This window comes from Ipomoea nil, unplaced genomic scaffold, assembly GCF_001879475.1.
Source record: "Ipomoea nil cultivar Tokyo-kokei standard unplaced genomic scaffold, Asagao_1.1 scaffold2662, whole genome shotgun sequence".
Taxonomy (NCBI): domain Eukaryota; kingdom Viridiplantae; phylum Streptophyta; class Magnoliopsida; order Solanales; family Convolvulaceae; genus Ipomoea; species Ipomoea nil.
In genome coordinates, this window is record NW_017619090.1 from 2,311,119 (window position 1) to 2,335,106 (window position 23,988).

General features: G+C 36.4%; 4 protein-coding genes across 4 annotated transcripts; 3 read left to right on the forward strand and 1 right to left on the reverse strand.

Moving 5' to 3' along the window:
• The first annotated feature begins 4,062 nt into the window (after window positions 1-4,062).
• LOC109154954 (receptor-like protein 12) lies at window positions 4,063-7,585 on the forward strand. Its single transcript, XM_019302682.1, has 4 exons — window positions 4,063-4,119; window positions 4,265-6,100; window positions 6,197-6,904; window positions 7,580-7,585. Exons 1-4 carry the CDS (start codon window positions 4,063-4,065, stop codon window positions 7,583-7,585), a joined length of 2,607 nt encoding a protein of 868 aa, XP_019158227.1.
• A 2,369-nt stretch (window positions 7,586-9,954) lies between these two features.
• On the reverse strand, window positions 9,955-12,849 carry LOC109154955 (receptor-like protein 12). The gene has a single exon (XM_019302683.1). The coding sequence runs from the start codon at window positions 12,847-12,849 to the stop codon at window positions 9,955-9,957; it is 2,895 nt and encodes a 964-aa protein (XP_019158228.1).
• A 1,721-nt stretch (window positions 12,850-14,570) lies between these two features.
• LOC109154956 (chromatin target of PRMT1 protein-like) lies at window positions 14,571-15,638 on the forward strand. The gene has a single exon (XM_019302684.1). It carries the CDS (start codon window positions 14,571-14,573, stop codon window positions 15,636-15,638), a length of 1,068 nt encoding a protein of 355 aa, XP_019158229.1.
• A 2,111-nt stretch (window positions 15,639-17,749) lies between these two features.
• Window positions 17,750-18,676, forward strand: LOC109154957 (uncharacterized mitochondrial protein AtMg00810-like). The gene has a single exon (XM_019302685.1). The coding sequence runs from the start codon at window positions 17,750-17,752 to the stop codon at window positions 18,674-18,676; it is 927 nt and encodes a 308-aa protein (XP_019158230.1).
• The last annotated feature ends 5,312 nt before the right edge of the window (window positions 18,677-23,988 follow it).

Below are 23,988 nucleotides of genomic sequence, written 5' to 3' on the forward strand. Positions count from 1 at the left end.
CTCGTATCTTCCCACAAATCATTGAATTCCTCACTTGTTGTGAATGATTGCACCTTGAAATAAAACCAACATAAATTAGTCACAATTCACACAAGTGTTTAGGTAATTCACAAATAAAATGGGTCCAAGAAGGGACAAAAATATAGACAAAAATGCACTTATTAAGTATCTTTGAGGAAAGTTGTGTGAACCATCTTTATAATTTGCATAAAGAAGGCCTAAAGCAAGACTGAGCTAAGAGTCATTTTAAGTGTAGTTTATTTAATATTTTAAACTTTACGGGGCGTTTGGTTGGAGGGAAGGAATTACATGGGAAAGGAATTGTAATTCAATGGGAGATGAATTACCGGGAATAAAGTGGAATTTAAATTCTAGTGTTTGGTTTATATGAATAAAATTACTGGGAATTTCAATTCTAATGTTTGGTATACATGGGAATTGAAAGGAAATAAGTAGTATAAAGTCCAAAATACGCATTATTGTTGTCAGGCATTAATTTTAGGTTAAAAAAGGGGAGAGTAATTTTGTCTCAGCATTATCTTTTTTCTTCCTAAAATCTATGAAATTAAAATCCCAAGGGGGGGGGGGGGGGGGGGGGGAGGGGATTTTAATTCATGAAAATAAGGGAATTGCAATTCCTTCTAACCAAACAAAGAAATTTAGTGGCCTTTGGAATTAGGTGGGAATTAAGTGGGAATGGAATTTAAATTCCTTCAAACCAAACGCTCTATTAGTATTATTTGTATCTTTTTATTTAACATATTTTTTATGGGCAAAATTGAAATTGTACATATTTAAATTTTCTTCAGACTCAATTAAAAATCTTTTATAAATTTGTGTATTATTTTTTTGAGTGAATTCCATTTTTGGTCCTACTGTTATAGGGGCGTTTCCAATTTTAGTCCACTTTAAATTTTTTTTTGCCACTTTACAACCACTGTTATTGAATGTGTTCCACTTTTAGTCCACCGTTAATATTTCCGTCAAGAGGCCGTATAATCAAAGGGTATTTTGGTCTTTTTATGTTTGTCTCTTCTCTTTTAATCCAGGCGCTTCGTCCTCCTCCTTCGATATTCGAAGATGGCTCTTCGAACAACGAGAATGGGAAGCCAAAGCTACATCGTTTCGTTCGTTCCAACATGGGCCGGCGAGGTTTCTTAGGTTTTAGGTTTAATGTTCTCATTTCTTTATTCAAACATAGTCTTGGATGAGAAGAAATGTCAAAATACCCCTAGATTACACGGTCTCTTGATGGAAATACTAACGGTGGAATTAAAAGTGGAACATGTTCAATAATAGTGGTTATAAAGTGGCAAAAAAAAAAAATTAAGATGGACTAAAATTGAAAACGTCCCAATAACAATAGGACCAAAAATGAAATTCACTCTATTTTTGTTTTTCAGGAGAATGATTGTTTTTGAACGGAGGGAGGAGTGGTTTCTATAGTTAATATATACATTTTAGTATCAATTATTACTAGACTACAAATTGAAATGACAATAATAGGCATTTCGAATTGTATGTTGTTAACGGTGAGAGTTGTGTTAGTTTTCATGGGAGTAGTCCGAGATCAATAAAGTTGCCATAGATATATATAGGGTGAGTCTCTTATGAATTGTTTCATGGATCCGTTTTGTGAGGCGAATTGGGTTTAGATAGAAATATAATGCTTTTAATAAAAAAAAATATAATACCAATTAAAAATAAATTGATTGTTACTTAAGAGAAAAATGTGATCTTTTTGATAAAAATTGTAATACTTTTAAATAAAAATGTAATATTTAGGTGCTGAATAGTTATTTATGAGAAAATTGTAATACTAATCAATGATAAATTAATTAATTATTACTTATGATTGAAAACGTAATACTTATGAGGAAAAATTAAAGTAATAATACTAGTCATTGATAAATTGATTATTACTTATAATGAAAAGTATAATCTACTCTACACTTATTAGGAAAAATATGATACTTAGGAGTTGAAGAATTACTCATAATGAAAATTATAATACTTATGAGAAAAAGTGTAATACTTATGAAATAATGTTTACTACAAGAATTAAATTCTAACATTGGTTCGTATAGTATGGGTATTGATTCCCATACGAACCAGTGTTAGACAGTTCGTTTTGGGAGGTAGCAATCCTATCCTCTGCATGGGAGGATGTTAGGAACAAGTGTACTTAGATTTTGATGATACCAAACTTGCTAGGATTGTAGACCCCTCTTTTATTGGAACTTTCGTATTAGATGAAAGCTGCCGCAACTCACCATGTGATTCGGGCTGTGTAATACACCTACACGAATCTGAGTTGCATTTAGGGTGTTAAGACTACTTGAAGAAGTGAAGACCAAGAGAAGAACGAGAGAACAATTTAGACCGAAAGTTGGAAGGGTCTAACTCTCGTATAACCATCAAATGATAAGGAAGATCATTTGACTGAAAGGGAAAATGAAAGATGAGGACAATCTTTCGTGTGATTTTTCCGAGACCATAAGTCTAAGTCAGACTTAAAAGACAATTCTTATAAATGAAACAAGAAGAATGTTGTCTAGGTCTCAACGCTAGGCAATCATCCTAGACAAAAGGAGTCCTAGGAATGATATTCACCAACACTAAGGAGCATTAAATGATCAGTACTTCTTGACAGTAAAAAAGGTCAAAAAGCCATACTGCTTTTTGACACCAATGGCTACACAGTACAGCTGCATTAAATGCTCCATGCCCAGTGGATAAAATGCTCCATGGGACTAATAGCTAATGCAAAATCCATAAAATGTATTATTTTCATCTCAATTTCCTTGCCACCGGCCGCCGGCCACTTAATACATATTCCAAATGGCATCTTCTTAAAGATCATATATATATATATATATATATATATATATATATATATCAGGGTAGTTCTATTTGGTTTGTAGTGAGCAAGAAGTTTCACCATTGTCCTTATCCATGCATGAAAACCAACAAATAAGTGCATCCTTAGGCGGGATATTTGAGGGGACTAAGTCAGTCCCCTAAAAATGACAAAACATTTTTAAAGGTATACGTTCGTTTTTAATACTTCAACTCGAATTTGGAAATGACTAAACAGATAATATAAAGTAGGTACGTAGGTGATATTAGAGGTATATAGATAGAGCAAACCCCACTTTTAGTCCTCAATTATTGTGGCATTATAGATCTTATTGTTAACGGTAAATTAACGGAAATTTTAACGGAAGACTAATGGTGGAAATCAAATGAAAGTCAGGGATGTAGTATGACCAAATTAAAAGAGTAGGACTAAATGTGGCAATGTCATAATAGTCGAGGACTAAAATTAGAATTTGCTCTATATAGATATATAGGACTTAGGAGGCTAGCTAGGTGGCCTGGGTAGATGATATATGTAGTAAATAAATAAGTGAATTGGAAGTTCGTGCCTCTCAATCTCTCATTAATGTATCATATGCATGCAATTAAGTTATTATGTGTTTGTAATTGTAGACAAATAATTCTTAGATCAGGGCCCATAATGAATGGTATAACAATTGATAAAATTAATAAGAATATAGTAAGATGAGTTCTTCATAAGTTTAATTATGAGGCAGTCAAAGAGTAGCTTAAAGCATCACCAACAAATAAAAAAAAAGTAATTAAAAATTATCCCGGAATTTAAAAATAAAAATAAAATCTCACCCATTGCATATATGTCATTGCTCTATATATTAGATATTAGCTCCACTCACACCTTACTACATACAAAATGAACACCACTACTACTAGTTTATATTCATTTAAAAACATTATTTCTCATATTTCTCTTTCTCTTTATTGTGTTGCAGAGTAATAATGTGGTTTTTGTATCTTCTTCCAATTCCATGTTGATGTTGTCAAGTAGTGTCACTGGTTAGCACTCTCAAAAATGTGTTCACAGCCAATGGTTAGCACTGTCACAGCTCAGAGCTCTCAACCTTCAGTCATCCATACTACTGCCTTTGCCTTTGGATTTCTGCGGCCAAAACTTTTCAAAGAAGATGATGGAATGGAATATGGAGGAAGATTGTTGTAGTTGGGATGGCGTTTCTTGTGACACTGCCACCGGTTATGTCATCAGACTCGACCTCAGCTTCAGTATGCTGTCCGGTGAAATTTTTCCGATATTCAATCTTCACCATCTTCAAACTCTCAATCTTGCTTGCAACCATTTCCTTCTGGGTTTGAAAAATTGAGGAATTTGATTCACCTTAACCTTTTGCGTACGGGTTTTTCTGGTCAGATTCCTGCAGGGATTTCGATGCTAATGAGGTTGGTGTCTCTTGATCTTTCCGAGATGACCAATTCTATAGAGCTAAGAAATCCAAACCTTGAATCTTTTATTATGAATCTGAGTTCTTTAAAAGAGGTGTATCTTGATGGTGTAGACCTCTCAGCTCAAGGCTCTAACTGGTCTCAAGTCTTATCCTCTGCATTGCCTAATCTTGAAGTTTTAAGTTTGTCCTACTGTGATCTAAATGGTCCAATCCACCCTTCATTTGCAACACTAAAATCTCTCTCTTATTTGAAGCTTAGCTTTAACAATCTGTCTTCTGATATCCCAGAAAATGTTTTTCTCCTTCCAACATTGAAAACCATTGACATCTCCAATAATCACCTTCTGAGTGGCCAGTTTCCAGAGTTTCCAAAACACACCTCTTTGCAAAGAATTTCACTTTTTCAAACAAATTTTCATGGAGAATTGCCCGAGTCCATTGGAAATCTTCAGTCATTGAAAATTTTAGAAATTTATAGATGCAATTTCTCGGGGTTAATCCCATCATCACTATCAAACCTTACAAGTATTATTGAGTTGGACATTAAAGAAAACAGATTCACAGGTTCTTTACCCCCATTTCATAGTACAAGTGTACCAAATCTCTCGTACCTTGACATGTCATCCAATCTTCTCACGGGTGGAATTCACTTGTCTCTTTTCACGCTACCATCTCTGGAATACTTGTACCTGGATGATAACAAATTCAGTGGTGAACTCGAGGAGTTCTCTAATAATACATCTTCCTCTATTTTGGAGGACTTGGATTTGTGGGGCAATCAATTGAGTGGGGTGGTACCTAAATCAATCTTTGAACTTCCTAACCTCATTCATCTATCATTGGGCTCTAACAATTTTAATGGCAGTGTGAAAATTGAGATGCTGCAGAATCTCAAGAACTTGACAGTTTTAGATCTCTCTAGCATTAGTTTGACCGTTGAAGAAAATGATGATAGAAGCTTTCACTTGCCTCAGCTACAGATTTTGCTTCTGCATAAGTGTAATTTGTCTGACTTCCCTGTTTTCCTTAATAGCAAAGTACATCTTAGATATCTGAATCTTTCATATAATCACATCCGAGGTTATGTTCCTAGTTGGCTAGGGAACAACACTCTCCAGACGTTGGATCTTTCTGGAAATCCATTAGATTTTCTTGAGCCATCATCATCTCAGGGAAATAATTCATTTGTGTCACTATACCATCTGGTGATGCATTCTTGCAACATTTCTACATTCCCCAAGTTTTTGAAAGGCCTCCATTCTTTATCATTTCTTGACCTTTCTGATAACATGATAGAAGGTGAAATACCAAGCTGGATATGGAAGAATCAACTTCAATTTTTGGATCTTTCTAACAATCTTTTATATGCCCTTGATGAATTTTACTTAAATATTTCTTTAGATGTGAAAGCTCTTTATCTTCATGGAAATAGTATCAAAGGATCTCTTCCATCCGGAATATGCAATATGAGCAACCTAATTGTTCTTGATGTGTCAGATAATAATTTGAGTGGTTTGATTCCTGAGTGCCTACTCAAACATGCACCACTAGTTGTCTTGAACTTACAAGGAAACAGTTACCATCAAATGCCTTTTAATTTTACATTAGCAAGAAATCTTGGTACTCTTAATATCAATGGCAATCGCTTGAAAGGGAAGCTTCCAAGATCACTGGTTAATTGCAAAATGCTGGAGATTCTTGTTTTGGGAAATAACATGATATCTGATACTTTTCCGTTTTGGTTGAACACGCTCCCTTCACTCAAAGTTCTTATCTTGCGAAACAACATGTTTTTTGGTCAAGTGGAGATTCTTAAGACTAAGTTTGTGCTACCAAGCTTACGTATAATTGATTTGTCCTCCAATAATTTCACTGGAATGTCTAGATATTTCCTGCAGAGCTTGAGTGCAATGGCAATGGGTGGGGAAAACAAATCACAGTCCAGCCTCTTCGAAGAGCACAAAAGATACTATCAAGATTCAGTGACCATCACATGCAAAGGAAAAGATATGGTGTTGGTTAAGATCTTCACACTATACGTGGTTTTGGATCTATCAAACAACAAGTTCTATGGCAATATTCCAGAAGAGATTGGTGAATTGAAATCACTAGTTGTGCTCAACCTGTCTCAAAATGTCTTCGTTGGGCAAATTCCAACATCATTGCAAGAATTATCTCAGCTTGAATCTTTAGATTTCTCATGGAATAAAATTTCAGGAATGATTCCTCCCCTACTCACCCATCTAACGTTCTTGGAAGTATTGAACCTGTCTTACAACCAACTAGCTGGGCCCATTCCTTTGGGAATGCAATTCAATACTTTCACGAATAGTTCCTACATAGAAAATGAGGGATTGTGTGGAACCCCACTCTCAAGAAAATGCATTGAAGATGATGCACCAACAACACAGGGTGAGAGCTTGGAAAGTGAAGAAGCCATGTTTGATTGGACGTTTGCAGTTGCTGGATGTGCGTTTGGGTTAGTTGTTGGGTTAATAATAAGATTCACATTCTTGGCCGAATTGATTATTACATGGCTTGTAAACCAAAAGAAGAAGAAGAAGCAACCAAGGAGGACCAAGAAAAAAACAGGGTTATATAGCTCTGCAATTAAGAAAATAATAATAATTATTATTATTATTATTTTTTGTATTTACATTATATTCTCCAATGTTGTCTCGTGTCCTTTTATCAATGTACTACATGCTTACTGCCTTTGTTAAACTAAATAGTGCATAAATTATATTTTACGCAATTACTCAAGCACCTTTTTTAAAAAAAGTAGTTAAAAAAAAAAAAACTAGAATAATCTAATGTCCCTAATCTTAGTGACACCAACTTGCAAGGTGCTCTCCAACTCAACATATTTGACTCTCATATATCCTAGGTAATCTTAAAGCCATGAACGGTACACATAACCACTCACCATGCATGGTCATTTCTCACTACTCTGAAAGTTAAATGCATCAATTTGTTGTTAGTTTAGTAGTCAAACTTTATGAATTTAAGATTTCTCAAATTTTTAAACTCGAACTTTAAAATTATTTTAAAAGATTCAAAATCAAATCCGTTTTTACTTTAAATTTAAATCATTAAATCACCCTAGCATACTAATTAAACTCTCCTCGGGACACCAACCCTTCTCTATGAACACTTTACACTTGAGAGACTATGGTTGCATTTAATTTTTGAAAAATTTTAAAATAGGGGAAAAAAACAAAAAAAAAAAAAAAAAAACAAAAAACAAAACATTTGTTTTATCACTGTTTTCTATTTTTCAGCTGTAAAACTAGTTTTTAATTTTTTTTAATATAAAAAAGGATTTGAAAAACATTTTTTTTTTATTTTTCTAAATACAAACACACATAACTTCATATATAATCATTAGAGTTAATTCTATTTATAGTCCTAAATTTATAAGTGATAGTCCACTTTTAGTTTTTTTTTTTTTTTTTTTTTTTTTTTTAGTTTTTTTTATTATTTTATTAGAACATCCTCATTTAGTCCTAGTATTATTGAGACATGACCATTTTTAGTCGCCCTTCAACAAAATCGTTGAAATGTCGTTAAATATATATAAAGACATTTCAATCTTTTTTATACAAACTAGGTTGAACCGCTATATCTTTTAGGTTTATTTTTTTGAAAAAAATTCATAATTGAAGATCGAAATGCCCTTGTATTTAACAATATTTAAATTATTTTGTTGATAAAGGACAAAAAATGGTCATGCCATAATAATACTAGGATCAAAAGTGGATGTTGCAATAAAAAAGGATTTAGTGGATTGCCACTGATAAGGATTATTCCCTGACCGTAGGTTAGGTGGTCGGCCATGGGTCCTCAACGCATAAGAGTTACGACCTGACCTGACCCGACTGTAACCCTTAGCCTCCCGACCTCCTTAGGGGGCTAGCCCGTAGGCCGCTTGGAGGTTAGCTCGGGCCGATCATTTGAACTATCTGCAGCATGGTCTTGTCTCATCAGGGATATTGCGACACGTGCTTAAAATCCCTTTGGCCCCGGCCTGGGGCTGTGCATGGGTACCACGTGCCCTCCATGTCGAGGGCCCGGAACTTGTCCCCTCTCCCTTCCTATAAATACCGCATTTATTACTGAGGAAGGGACTTTTCACCTACATACTTTAGAACCAGTACGATAAGCCCGGAGGCTACCGACCCACTGTCAAGAGTCCCGAGCTTGAGTACTTAAACTAACAAGCAGACCAGGAGAGAGATCCAACCTGACATCGTTCCTAGTACAGTATTCGTAGTCATACCGATCGTATATACTACATCAGCCACCTATAAATCTAGGACCAAAAATGAACTTAACTCTAATCATTATTATCATTACCTAAAAACTTTCACTTCACTTATCTATTTACTATATCATCTGCCTACCCACACTTATCTATTTATCTTCGCATAACCGCTCTTATCCACAAAAGGTAAAAAAAATTCGCTCTCAAGCCCCACACCACGACCCAACGTGATAGTAGAGGGATAAATTAAAACGACTCTAAAATCAAAAGCAGCCAAAGATTCCAACTGCTCAGACAAGTTTTGTAGTGAGCAATAAGTTTCAGAAAATCCAACTTTAGACAACTTAGGAGTATATTAGTTTGAAAGATTCAAACATGTAAAAGCAAGAACTGAAGTGCATCCTCAGGCGGGATATTTGAGGTGCCTAAGCTCAGGCCCTAAGAATGACAAAACATTTTAGTCAACCTAGCTAGATAGCTTTGATCTTGCGAAGAGAATGGCCACCGTAAATACGGCATTTTTTTTTATAAGCAAAGAAATAATTTAATTAATTTAAATTATACGACATTTAATTTTGGCGTAATAAAACACAAGGATTCACAAGAATCATAAAACTCCATACTTATATTAGATATATAAGTTTTTTATTTTTTTTTATTTTTATTATTTTTATTATTTTTTATTTTTTTATTTTTTATCACCGCAACTAAATTGAGTTTTAGATAAAACCTGTAAGATACAAGAAATTGAATAAATTGCTATGAAAATAGAGTGTACTCTTGGAACTTTTTTTTTTTTTTTTTTTTGAAAGGGTACTCTTGGAACTTGGAAGTTTGAAACTTTGGATAGTTGTGGCTGGCAGAGTCTAACTCTACGCCACTTTTGAATTCTAAACTATTTTTTTTTTATATGTTATCATCTTAATTTGACTTCGTGAATTTCATATAACTTGTCAATCTGTGAATTATCTTTACTTTTCTCACTATCTTAGCTCTCATGTCATATTTTCTTGTTATCTTAGGTCCCATGTCATTATGTGGTGCTTCCCATTCAATTTTTTAAAAAAATTGTATTATCTTCTCCCTTTGTATTGATAACCAAATAAATGATAACAAAAAAAAAAAAAAAAGTCTTTGATCCAAAAAAATTAGGAAATAGGATCTTGTGTCATAAAATTTTACTATTAAATTAATCAAAATTCGATGCAACTACCTTTTAAATGGAAATCAATATTTTATTTTTAAGTGTAATTTGACAGTCGGTAGGAAAGTTATACTATTTAGCTTAACAAACGCTTTAAGCATATATACTAAGTAGACAAGAACATAATTTAGGAATTGTGAAAATGTAAATATAAACCAAAAGTTAACTTCTTAATTGGGAGTTGATAATCATATTTTTTTCTTGTTCCTTCTCGGCTGCTTCTTCATCTGTTTTACAAGCCACATAATAATTATTTCTGCCAAAAATTTGAATCCAATTATTAATCCAACAACTAATCCAAACCCACATCCAGCAACTGCAAACCTCCAATCAAACATGGCTTCACTTTCCAAGCTCTCCTCCTGTGCTCCTCGTGCATCATTTTCACTACTACATTTTCTTGAGAGTGGGATTCCACACAGTCCCTCATTTCCTATGTAGGAACTATTCGTGAAAGTATTGAATTGGCTTCCCAAAGGAATGCGGCCTGCTAGTTGGTTGTAAGACAAATTCAGTACTTCTAAGAAAGTCAGACTAGTGAGTTGCGGAGGAATCATCCCTGAGAATTTATTTTGTGAGAAATCTAAAGATTCAAGTTGAGATAACTCTTCTAATGATGTTGGAATCCGCCCATCAAAAACATTTCGAGACAGGTTGAGCACAATCAACGACTTTAGTTCACCAATCTCCTCTGGGACATTTCCATGGAACCAGTTGTTTGATAGATCCAAAGACACATATATTGTCAAGATCTTAACCAACACCATCTCATTTCCTTTGTTTACAATGGTCACTGAATCTCGATAGTACCAATCATACTCTCCAACGATGACATTCTTCGTTGATTTATTTCTTTCAGTCATAGCCATTGCACTTAAGCTCTGGAAGAAATCTCTAGACAGCTCCCCTGTGAGATTGTTGGAAGATAGATCAACTATACGTAAGTTTGGTAGAACATGTTTTGTCCCATGAATCTTCACCTGACCATAAAACATGTTATTTCTCAAGACAAGAACTTTGAGTGAAGGGAGTTTTACCAACCAAAATGGGAATGAATCAGATATCATGTTATTTCCTAAATCAAGAATCTCCAAACTTTTGCAATTTGCCAGTGATCTTGGCAGCTTCCCTTTCAATCTATTGCCGTTGATATTCAGAGTCCGAAGACTATGGGCAAACGTAAAATTAGAAGGCATTTGATGGTATCTGTTTCCTTTCAAGTTGAAAACAGACAGAGTTGCAAGTTTGGCCAGGCACTCCGGGATCAAGCCACCCAAATTATTATCTGATGCATCAAGAATCTCCAAGCTGCTCATATTGCATATTGTGGATGGAAGAGATCCTTTGATACGATTTCCATGAAGATAAAGAGCATACATATTTATTAATGAAGCATTTGGGTAATATTCATCAAAGACTGATAATAGATTGTGAGAAATATTCACATATTCAAGATTATTCTTCCATATCCAGCTTGGTATTTCACCTTCTATCTTGTTATCAGAAAGGTCAAGATACTCTAAAGCATTAAGGCCTTTCAAAATCTCAGGGAACTTAGAAATGTTACAAGAACGCATCTCCAGGTCTAAATATTCCAAGTTCTTGGGGTTTCCCAACATCCCAAATTTCACAATGCTATTAAAGTTGTTAGAGGCCAATGATAGATGAAAGAGTTTAGGAAGCTCAAAGATTGATTTAGGTACCACCCCTCTCAATTGATTGCCATCCAAATTCAAAAACTCTAAAACAGAGGAAGATGTATTAGGGAACGCCTCAATTTCACCACTGAATTTGTTATCATTGAGGCGCAATTGTGCCAGAGATGGTAGTGTGAAAACAGTAGAGTGAATTTCACCGGTGAGAAGATTGGATGACATGTCAAGGTATGATAGATTTGGCACACTTGTACTATGAAATGGGGGTAAAGAACCTGTTAATCTGTTTTCTTTAACGTCCAACTCAATAATACTTGTGAGGTTTGCTAGTGATGACGGGATTGAACCCCAGAAATTGCAGTAAGAAATATCTAAAACTTTCAGTGACTGAAGATTATTTCCTATGGACTGAGGCAATTCTCCATGGAAATCTGTTAGTAGAAGTGAAATCATTTGCAAAGAGGTGTGTTTTGGAAACTCTGGAAACTGGCCTCTCAGAAGTTTATTACCGGAGATGTCAATGACTTTCAATTTTGGAAGGCGAAAAACATTTTTTGGGAAATCTCCATATAACTCACAACCAGCCAAATTGAGAGTTTCCAAGTTCATGAAATTCTCCAAAATAGTGGGAACCTCAGAAGATAGCTTGTTGTATTCAAGATGTATAGAAGACAGAGATTTTAGGTTTGCAAATGTAGGGTGGATAGGACCATTGAGACTACAATCGGACAAACTTAAAACCTCAAGATGAGGAAATGTAGTAGAGGATAAGGCTTGAGACCAGTTAGAGCCTTGAGCTGAGAGGTCTACACCATCAAGATACACCTCTTCTAAAGAATTCAGATTCATAATAAAAGATTCAAGATTTGGTTTTCTTAACTCAACATAAGCGGACATCCAAGAAAGATCAAGAGACACCAACCTTGTCAGCCTCGAAATCCCCATAGGAATCTGACCAGTAAAACCGTTATACGAAAGGTTAAGGTGAGTCAAATTCCTGAGTTTCTCGAACCCGGAAGGAAATGGAGTGGAGTTGAAATTGTTGCAAGAAAGATTGAGAGTTTGAAGATGGTGAAGATTGAAAATGGGAAAAATTTCACCGGACAGCATACTGTAACTGAGGTCGAGTCCGATGACATAACCGGTTGCAGGGTCACATGAAACGCCACCCCAACTACAACAATCCTCCTCCTCCTCCATATTCCATTCCATCACCTTCATTGAATAGTTATGCCAGCATTCAATACTTGGAGTCGTTGCCGGTGCAGGAGGGTTGAGATCTCTCAGTTGTGCCAATGCCAATTTTTGGCTGTGTACACATCTTTTTTGAGCTGTTGATGATGAAGACACAACCACATTACTGTGCAATGCAAAACACAGAAATATGACCCCAAGTATCTTCAAATGATTGTAAAGATAATATCCCATTTTTAATTTGAAGATAGAATAGATGATACTAAGCTGCGCTTTGATATATATATATAGTAGGGCGGGCGACTGCAGGGGTTAACAGCTAATTTTCGATCAGACCCATGCATGCAGGATTTCTGATCAGATCTTTTCCGCTCAAATTCCTTGCCGCCGGCCGGCCGGTTATAAGCGGTTAATATAATATTCCAAATGCATCTTCGATCTTGAATTCATCAAGTAATTTTCAGTGAAAGATTCAAACACCCTACATGTAAATAAAATATAAACTTCATATCATGCATGCCCGCAGATAAGTTGGCAACTAAAAGACGATAATTAATGTCTTCTATGTTCACAAATCATATATCTTCATTGAGTTGATTGTTTTCAAAATCAAATTTGGCCTGGGTCAGAAACAGGTTTCTGTATTTTTTATTAATTAGAAAACTGTTGAGGACAAACTAATGATATGCAAGATCCGTTGCGAGTCATGGAAGGTCCTATCTCACGGGTAAGGGTAAAGAAGTTGTAAGAAGTTTTAAATGGTCTCATAAATAAGTTAAACAACAAGAACACCCAGCTATGGAAACTTAGTGAGGGAAGTGAAGCTAAATATGTCAATTTGGTTGCGGTCCAGGATTGAGTTTAATGATACTTGCAAATAAAAATTGAATTTTGAATTCAGTTTTTGAGATAGTAGCTAACCTTTAGCCCTCTTTTTAGTTATTTTTTTCTTTTAGTTAGCTGAAAATAAGGTTATCATAGTAGTATAAATAGCCTCTTTATTTTCGAATTTCGTTAATTATGTTCTTGTCAATGTAAATAGTGCATGTGCCGTAGTTCCTAAATTATGTGCGTCCAACTGTCAAATTACTCTTTAAAAAAAAGTTTGATTTCCATTTAAAAGGTAGTTGCATCGAATCTTGATAAATTTGATAGTCAAATTTTATGACACAAGACCCTATTTCCTAATTTTGGGATCAAGGACCTTTTTTTTTTTTTTTTTTTTTTTTTTGGTTATCATTATTTGGTTGTTACATTGAATTTTTTCAATACAAAGGGCGAAGATAATTCAACTTTTTTGTTTAAAAAAAAAAAAAAAGAATTTGAAGCACCTGACATGGGACCTAAGATAGCATGAAAATATGACATGAGACCTAAGATAGCAAGAAAATGAAAGATAATTCATAGATCAACAAGTTATATGAAATTCACAAAGTTAAATTCTGATGATATCATGTTAAAAAAAAATTCCATAGTTTAGAATTCAAAGGTGACATACAGAGTTAGACTCTGCCAACCGCAGTTATCCAAACTTCCGAGAGTACACTCTATTTTCAAAACGATTTGTTCAATTTCTTGTATCTCATATGTTTTATCTAAAACTCAATTAAGTTGCGGTGATACAAAAAAAAAAAAAAAAAAAAACTTATATCTAATATAAGTATGGAGTTTTTTTGGTTCTTGTGAATCCTTGTGTTTCATTATGCCAAATTAAATGGCCGTATTTGCGGTGGCCATTCTCTTCACTAGCTCCTCTCACGATAAAGGTACATGAAATGAACATAGCTGCAACCATGAAGCATCACAAAGCGAGTAGTTATGCTTGTTAGGACTCTAGTATTAGTAGTCTAGTAGAACTCTTTGTACTTGTCTTCTATATTAGTATTGTACAGACTATTATTCGTTTCAGTTAATCAATACAATCCTCATTTGGTATCATATCTAGGTTTCTTTCCATGGCAGCTTTGGGTAGGAATGACGATGGATCTGTTCGTGATTCTTCAGAACGGACCGTCTCCGAGGTTGCCTCTACCCCCGTTTATCCGTCTCCGAGCTTGTCCAGTGCTCATCACTTTGTGTCGATCAAGCTCACCGCACACAATTATCTGTTCTGGCGTACCCAGATGCTCCCGTTTCTCGAAGGTCAGGGGGTGTTGGGATTTGTTGACGGCTCGGTGGAATGCCCAGTGGCTGCCTCGCCGGAGTCGTCGACGGCGGACAGCGGCAGTACCGCCTCGGCAGTAGCGTCGCCGGTGGTGCAGTGGCGTCGGCAGGACAAGGCTGTCCTGTCTCTCTTGATCTCGTCCCTGTCGGACGAGATGCTACCGTTGGCGGTGGGCCAGCCGACGTCGTGTAAGTTGTGGTTGGCAATTGAGCAAGAGCTCGGCTCGGCAATGCGGTCTCGCGCGGTTCGTTTGCTCAGTGAGCTGCAGCGTTTGTCGCAGGGGGCTTCATCGGTTTCTGATTATTTGAATCGGGCGCGGATTTTGGTGGAAGATTTGGCCCTTGCTGGGCGTCCGGTTCCTCTTGATGAGCAGAATATTTATGTCTTCCGTGGACTGCGGTCGGATCTTCGCCCGCTTGTTGCTCCGTTGACTCGTGGTGACCCGGTAACTCTTTCGGATCTTTCCGATTATTTAATTTCTCAAGAATATATCTGCGCAGGTGATGGTCCGGTTGGTGCGCCGGCTGCCTTGACCGTTCACCGTGGTGGCCGAGGCGGTCGTGGCAGAGGCCGGTTCTCCCGAGGTGGCTCGGGCAGTGGGGGTTCCGGCGGCAGTGGTTCGGGCAGCGGCGGCCGTGGTCGCGGCGGCCGGGGCCGTGGCCGTGGTCGCTCGGATGTGCGTTGTCAAATTTGTGACAAGATTGGGCACTCGACGGTGAATTGTTGGCGCCGTTATTCTGAGTCGTCTGGTCCTCAGGCTAATGTGGCTCCTTCTGGTGGTGAGGGTGGTTCGGTTGACTCTCACCAGTGGTTTCCTGATACGGGGGCTACTAATCATGCCACCCCCGATTCCTCTTAGTTGATGTCCTCGGCAGGTTATGACGGTTCGGACACTCTTCGAGTCGGCAATGGTGAAGGTATGCCTATTTTTAGTGTTGGGTCTACTTCGATAGCCTCGTCTTCTAGGGTGTTTCGATTAGATGATGTTTTGCATGTCCCTGGTTTGTCTTCTTCTTTGATCTCTGTTCAGCGCTTTGCTAAAGATAATTGTGTCTTTTTTGAGTTTCATCCTGACTGTTTTCTTGTGAAGGATCTCTTGACCAGGGAGGTGGTTTTTAAGGGGGGAACTTCTGGTGGCTTATACACCTGGCCCGCGTCTTCTGCTCGTTCTGTTGCTTATGTTGCTGCGCGTGCTTCGTCTTCTACGTGGCACAAGCGGCTTGGTCACCCTCATACTCGGGTTCTTCGTCAGATTTTGCAGTCTTCTGGTGTTAGCAGTTTTAATTCTAGTGATTTATCTCGTTTATGTTCTTCGTGTCAATTAGGGAAGTCATCCCGTTTTCCTTTGCCTCGTGTTGAAACTAAGACTACTCGTGTACTAGAATTGGTTTATAATGATATTTGGGGCCCTGCGCCTGTGCACTCTGTGAATGGTTTTCGTTACTTTGTTTTGTTTGTGGATGACTTTACCCGTTTTATTTGGTTTTATCCGATGCGCTTAAAAACTGATATATATTCCATATTTGAACGGTTTCGGTCACTCGTTGAGCGCTCGTTCTCACAGAAAATACTTTCTATTCAGTCTGATTTAGGGGGAGAGTATAAGAAACTTCACTCTACCTTTGAGTCTCTTGGCATTCGTCACAGGCAGTCCTGTGCATACACACATGAACAGAATGGGCGGGTAGAACGCCGTAATCGGCACATAGTTGAGACTGGTTTGGCCCTGATGGCTCAAACGTCTGTTCCATCTCGTTTCTGGGACTATGCGTTTAACACTGCTGTATACTTGATTAATAAAATGCCTACCAGTGTCTTAAACAATGAGTCTCCTCACTCTCGTCTGCACCGGTCTCCTCCGTCCTTTTCCTTTTTGCGTGTCTTTGAGTGTTTGTGTTTTCCTTTATTATGTCCCTATAACCGTAATAAATTGGAATATCGTTCTTCTCCTGTGTGTTTTTAGGGTATCCTGACTCTTTTCGTGGCTATCGTTGTCTGAATCCTGCCACTAATAAGGTCTTTATCTGTCGCCATGTGCGATTCGATGAGTCCGTTTTTCCTTTTGCTGGATCTGTTGCTTCGCAGGTGGTGTCTCGGCCTCCAGTGGTGCCGTGGGGTGTTGCCCCCATCGTGCCTGTCTCCTCTTCTGTTGAGGAGCCTGTAGATGATCCACCGGTTCCGGATATGCCCGCGGGTCCGGTTGACTCTGTCTCCACTGAACGGACCGTTTCGGCCGTCCCTAAGGCTTCTCGTGGCCGACCTCGTGGTAGTAAGAACAAGGTGGCAGGTCCGCCCTCTCATGTTATGGCAACGAGGAGTCGGGGCCCGCAGCAGCATGTGGCTCTCGTTTCTGCTACTACAACTCCCGAGCCGACATGTTACTCTCAGGCTGTGGCGCATCCGGAATGGCGTGAGGCCAGGGATGCTGAGTTTAATGCTCTACTGCAAAACCAGACTTGGAATCTGGTCCCGTACACTCCAGGTATGAATGTTGTGGGTTGCAAGTGGGTGTTTCGGGTGAAACGGAATGCTGATGGGTCTATTGAGCGACATAAGGCTCGTCTGGTAGCCAAAGGTTTTAATCAGGTCGTTGGTAAGGATTTCTTTGAGACTTTCAGTCCGGTGGTCAAGCCAACCACGGTTCGTCTTCTTCTGTCACTTGCTCACTCCCGTGGTTGGTCCATTCGTCAGCTGGATGTCCACAACACTTTTCTGAACGGTAACCTGGCGGAGACAGTGTATATGCGTCAGCCGCCTGGTTATGAGGACAAGTCTGTTCCTGATTATGTTTGCCATCTACAGCGTTCATTGTATGGACTGAAGTAGGCTCCTCGTGCCTGGTTTACCCGACTGCATGACTTTCTGATCTCTTTTGGCTTTGTTCCGTCCAAGACTGACGTTTCGTAGTTTATATATTCTGTCAGTGGTGTGCAGCTTTATTTTCTCGTGTATGTGGATGACATTTTAGTCATGGGATCGGACTCGAGCCGTGTTGATAGGCTTGTGGCTCAGCTGGCGCGTACATTTAAGATTCGGGACATGGGACCCCCGTCTTTCTTTCTTGGCATTGAGACGATGTCACTATCTGATGGTATTCTTCTGTCTCAACGGCGTTATATACAGGATATTCTTAGACGTGCAGGCATGGTTGACTGTAAACCGGTTTCTACGCCTATTTCGGTGGCTTGGTCTGATGTTGATGATTCTACTCCGTTTGCTGATCCTACTCACTACCGTAGCATTGTGGGTGCACTTCAGTACCTGACGGTGACTAGGCCGGATTTGTCTTATGCGGTTAACAGGCTTTGTCAACGCATGCAGTCGCCCACCACTGCTGACTGGGCGGTTATGAAACGTGTTCTGCGGTACGTGAAAGGCACTCTTGGTATGGGTCTCTGTATTCGCAAGTCGGAGTCTCTTGCGTTGCATGCGTTCTCGGATTCGGATTGGGCAGGTAATCCGGATGACCGAAAGTCTACAAGTGGGTTTGTCGTCTTCTTGGGGTCCAATTTAATTGCTTGGTCTTGTCGGAAGCAGCGGACAGTGGCGCGGTCCTCTACTGAGGCCGAATATAAGGCACTGGCTGATGTGGCGGCGGAGGTCACGTGGTTGGTTTCTTTGCTGCGCGAAATTGGCTTTCCTCCAGACTCTGCGCCGGGGCTGTGGTGTGATAATCTGGGAGCAACATACCTCTGTGCTAATCCGGTTTTTCATGCACGAACAAAGCATGTTGAAATTGATTATCACTTTGTTCGAGACAAGGTTGCCAAGAAGGAGTTGCAGGTTCATTTTATTTTCACGAAGGACCAGCTAGCTGATATTTTCACCAAGCCACTTGCATCTGCTCGGTTTTCATTGCTTCGGGACAAGCTCAATATTTCGAATGCTCGACCTTGAGCTTGAGGGAGAGTGTTAGGACTCTAGTATTAGTAGTCTAGTAGAACTCTTTATACTTGTCTTCTATATTAGTATTGTACAGACTATTATTCGTTTCAGTTAATCAATACAATCCTCATCATGCTGTGCATCCGTATGCACCATGCATGGTGCATACGGATTCAAAAACGACGTCGTTTTATTAAAAACGCACATCTTCCCTTAAAAAAAAATTCAGGTTCGATTCCCAGCAACAACATTATGTTGTTTATTCATTTTGGAATTTTAGTTCATAAATTATGGAATTTTAGTTCATTGATTATGGAATTATAGTTCATCGATTCTGGAATTGTAGTTCATCGATTCTGAAATTTTGGTTCATAGATTATGGAATTTTAGTTCATTCATTCTGGAATTTTTAGTTCATAAATTATATTCTGGAATTTTAGTTCATAGATTCTGGAATTATAGTTCATCGATTATGGAATTATAGTTCATCGATTCTGGAATTTTAGTTCATATGTTGTTGCTAGGAATCGAATCTAAATTTTTTTTTAAGGGGAGACGTGCGTTTTTAATAAAACGACGTCGTTTTTGCATGTATATGCACCATTCATGGTGCATACGGATGCACAACATAATTTGCCTCACAAAGCTATCTAGCTAGGAAATGGCTATTACTGAGGTAAATTGACTAAAATGTTTTGTCATTCTCTTGGGGACTGCGCTTAAGCAGGATTAGGGTTCTCCAAATTGGGCAGCCCAAATAAAATGAGCAGCCCAAAACAAAAATATTTTTCCATTTGAAGAAGGCAATTTATATCCTACACCACAGCGCGCGTTGCATTATGCGCCCAGATGCAAAACGACGTTGTATTAATTTTTTTTTTTTTTTTGAAATTTCCCGCCCCAGTGAATGGCAGTAGTTTTTTCTTTAAAAAAAAACCCGCTGTTTAAGAATGTACATAATGTTATACTAGAATACACATAATGTTATACATGAATGTACATAATTATATAACAAAATATACATACTCTTTTTAAAAGATAATACACATAATCTAACATAATACATAATAAACATAAACTTTTAACATAATACACATCAACTCTTAACATAATACACACAAATTTTCTGATTCGGATGTACATAATTGTATAAAAGAATGTACATAATTGTATAAAAAATACACATAACTGTATGAACCAATACACATAACGTTGTGAACAAATACACATAACGTTGTGAACAAATACACATAATCTCAGCAACTTCCTACCGCGCCTCCCAACACTACCCCAAAACGACGTCGTTTTGGGAGGCGCGCGGCGCACAGTGCTATGTGCGCCGTGGTGTAGGATATAACGATTGATTTGAAGAATGTGCATAGTGGACACACTATACATTCATAATTTTTATATATTGTAAATTCATAATTCCTATACTGTAGATTCATAAAATTTATAATGTAGATTCATAATTTCTATACTACACATTCATAATTTATGTACTGTAGATTCATAATTTCTATACTGCACATTCATAATTTCTGTACTATAGATTCATAATTTCTATACTACACATTCATAATTTATGTACTGTAGATTCATAATTTCTATACTGCACATTCATAATTTCTGTACTATAGATTCATAATTTCTATACTGTAGATTCATAATTTTTATACTGTAGACTCATAGAATTTAGGGAAAATTGTAAAAAAATGCCCCTCTATAATATGCCAATTATCAATGTCACCCCTGAATTATGAGTGATGTAAATATTGCCCCTCAATTATCAAAATGGTGCACATAAAGCCCCTGAGCAGCCCAAAACAAAATATTTTTCCATTTGAAGAATGTGCATAGTGGACACACTATACATTCATAATTTTTATATATTGTAAATTCATAATTCCTATACTGTAGATTCATAAAATTTATAATGTAGATTCATAATTTCTATACTACACATTCATAATTTATGTACTGTAGATTCATAATTTCTATACTACACATTCATAATTTCTGTACTGTAGATTCATAATTTCTATACTGTAGATTCATAATTTTTATACTGTAGACTCATAAAATTTAGGGAAAATTGTAAAAAAATGCCCCTCTATAATATGCCAATTATCAATGTCACCCCTGAATTATGAGTGGTGTAAATGTTGCCCCTCAATTATCAAAATGGTGCACATAAAGCCCCTCCCGCAACGGACCTGTAGTTCCCCACCGCTGTCCATCGCTGGTACTTCAAATCGATGGAGGGAAAAAACAACTAAATTACATATTTACTCCGACTTAACGGTGTCGTACACTAACGGGGAACCACATGTCCGTTACGGGAGGGGCTATATGTGCACCGTTTTGATAATTGAGGGGCAACATTTACACCACTCATAATTCAGGGGTGACATTGATAATTGAGATATTATAGAGGGCCATTTTTTACAATTTTCCCTAAAATTTATAATATAGATTGATAATTTCTATACTGCACATTCATAATTTCTGTACTGTAGATTCATAATTTGATAACTATGTGTTCATAATTTGATAACTATACAGTTTTAGAAATTATGAATCTACATTACAGAAATTATGAATCTACAGTACAGAAATTATGAATATGCAGTATAGAAATTATGAATCTACATTATAAATTTTATGAATCTACAATTTAGAAATTATGAATCTACAGTATAGAAATTATAAATGTACAATATAGAAATTATGAATGTACAGCGTGTCCACCATGCACATGGTGGGTACGAATCCATAGCATAATTTGCCTTGAAGAATTAATATATATTTGGAAAAGAAAAAAGAGTCCACCGGCCGCCGGCCACTTAATATATATTCCAAATTGTATCTTCTTATAGTAGATCATAATAGAGTAGTAGTTCTATTTGGTTTCACCATTGTCCTCATCCATCAAAACCAACAAGGAAGTCAGTCCTTATGCGGGATATTTGAGGTGACTAAGTCAGTCCCCTAAAAATGACAAAACATTTTTAAATGTATACGTTGGTTTTTAATACTTCAACTCGAATTTGGAAATGACTAAACAGATAAAAGTAGGTACGTAGGTGATATTAGAGGTATATAGATACTAGTTTTTTACGCGCATTGCGCGATTGGAATAATGCCCAATGTTTTTTTTTAAATAAGTACTTTAAAGTATATTAAGACAGGATTATATTGAAATTGTTCATGCATAGATAATTGAAGGTTGAATTTGCGTATTTAAATAGGTAATTCTTCTCCCAAAGGTTGAGTCCCCAACCCCAAGGGCCCCCCACACTCCGACCCGACAGAGCATTGTGGGAAGTTGTAAATCACGGTGACTCAATGGTTCAGCAGACAGGGCCAAATGCTGATACGCACAAGGAATCTGCCCACTTTGGACATAATTCCAGCACTGCCGCCGCCGAGGTTCAAACCTTCGTCTCTTCTCCCAAATACTACCCACTAAACCATTGAGCTAAGCCCGTGCGGATTAAATAGGTAATTCTAAGTTTACAAATGCAAGATAATATAGTCAAGATTGATTATAATTGTCAATAAAATAATTGTATAGGTATGGTTGAAACCAAATACGGGACATAAGGGAGAACAAATAAAAATTAGGACATAGAATATTAAATATATACTAATATTGTTTGAGGAGATTCCGACATTAGGATTTGTGGTTAAGTTCTATTAAGACTTTAATATTAGAATTAGATTAATGGTGTAGTTATAATTCTATATTAGACTTTAAAATTAGAATTAGACTAACGGTGAATTAACGGAAAAGTTAAATGGATAATCATATAATTAAAGATAAATTAGAAAATTTTAAAAGAAAAAATTAAAACCTAAACAATATGAACCATTCATTTGATTTAATAATTTGGCGGTCATTTTTTCTACCCAATGTTAATAATTAAATAAATTCGCTGGTCAAATCCGCTAGTATAATCCGCTAATGCTAACCGCTAACTGCTGATTGTCAAACAAGGACATTGCGAGGTAGTTCTCACTTCAATTTGTTGTGTGATTTGAATACTCTCGTTGTCACAAAATCTCTCAAGTAGTTAATATGGTTGGCTTTATTAATTATATTTTTTTAATTTTTTCATGGTATTAATAAAATACTTGGTAAATAAATATATAGCATTATTTTGTATTATAAGTTTGATATTTAATTAGAAAAATAGTGCACAAAAAAGATAATAGATAATGTAGTGAATATAATCAATTGATGAATTTGAATGTAAAAATTTTTACATTTGAGAAAAATAAAGACAATATAACTAATGAAAATATTTCTTTTAATTAATTTATTGATAATTAATAATTTTTTTTTCACTGAATAAAGACATTGTAAGGATAATGTAGCGAATATAATCAATTAATAAATTTGAATATAAAGAATTTTTATATTGAAGAAAAATAAAGACAATATAACTAATAAAATTATTTCTCTTATTTAATTGATTGATAATGAATAATTTTTTTTTTTTTGAATAAAGGCATTGTGGACACATAATTCTAAATTAAAGAAATGCATATGTATTATTTTTTGTTGTAACTACTAAATTATTATTTATATATAATTTAATAAGAGTAAAATAGAGTACTAATTATGCCAACTTTGATTGGGATGAAGTTCGAACCTAAAACCTTTTTTTTATTGAAATCAATGAGTAAGTTAACGGTGAACTAACGACAATTCTTAAAATTTTAACGGAATTAGTAACGGTGTGTGGGTATTTTAAGAAATTTTAGTGTAAAATTTAAATCTAATCAATCTTTTAATTAATCTGAGCCATTCATTTGATTAAAATCTGTGACCGCCATTTTTTCTACCCATTATAGGCCTAACTCTCTTGGGCTCTTATTAGTATAGTAAATTTAATAAGAGTAAAATAGAGTACTAATTATGCCAACTTTGATTGGGATGAAGTTCGAACCTAAGACCTTTTTTTATTGAAATCAATGAGTAAGTTAACGGTGAACTAACGGCAATTCTTAAAATTTTAATGGAATTAGTAACGGTGTGTGGGTATTTTAAGAAATTTTAGTGTAAAATTTAAATCTGATCAATCTTTTAATTAATCTGAGTCATTCATTTGATTAAAATCTGTGACCGCCATTTTTTCTACCCATTATAGGCCTAACTCTCTTGGGCTCTTATTAGTATAGTAGATATAAGACTTAGGAGGCCAGCTAGGTGGGTAGATGATATATATAGTAAATAAATAAGTGAATTGGAAGTTTGTGCGTCTCAATCTCTTATTAATATATTATATGCATGCAATTAATATATTATGTGTTTGTAA

Bases quoted from the DNA above. Each gene is read 5' to 3' on its own strand.
- LOC109154954 (XM_019302682.1), top strand. From the start codon at position 4,063: ATGGCGTTTCTTGTGACACTGCCACCGGTTATGTCATCAGACTCGACC. The intron at 4,120-4,264 runs GTATGCTGTCCG...TTTTCTGGTCAG, and splicing joins CAGACTCGACCTCAGCTTCA to ATTCCTGCAGGGATTTCGAT. The intron at 6,101-6,196 runs GTGGAGATTCTT...TATTTCCTGCAG, and splicing joins ACAACATGTTTTTTGGTCAA to AGCTTGAGTGCAATGGCAAT.
- LOC109154955 (XM_019302683.1), bottom strand. From the start codon at position 12,849: ATGGGATATTATCTTTACAATCATTTGAAGATACTTGGGGTCATATTT.
- LOC109154956 (XM_019302684.1), top strand. From the start codon at position 14,571: ATGGCAGCTTTGGGTAGGAATGACGATGGATCTGTTCGTGATTCTTCA.
- LOC109154957 (XM_019302685.1), top strand. From the start codon at position 17,750: ATGGGATCGGACTCGAGCCGTGTTGATAGGCTTGTGGCTCAGCTGGCG.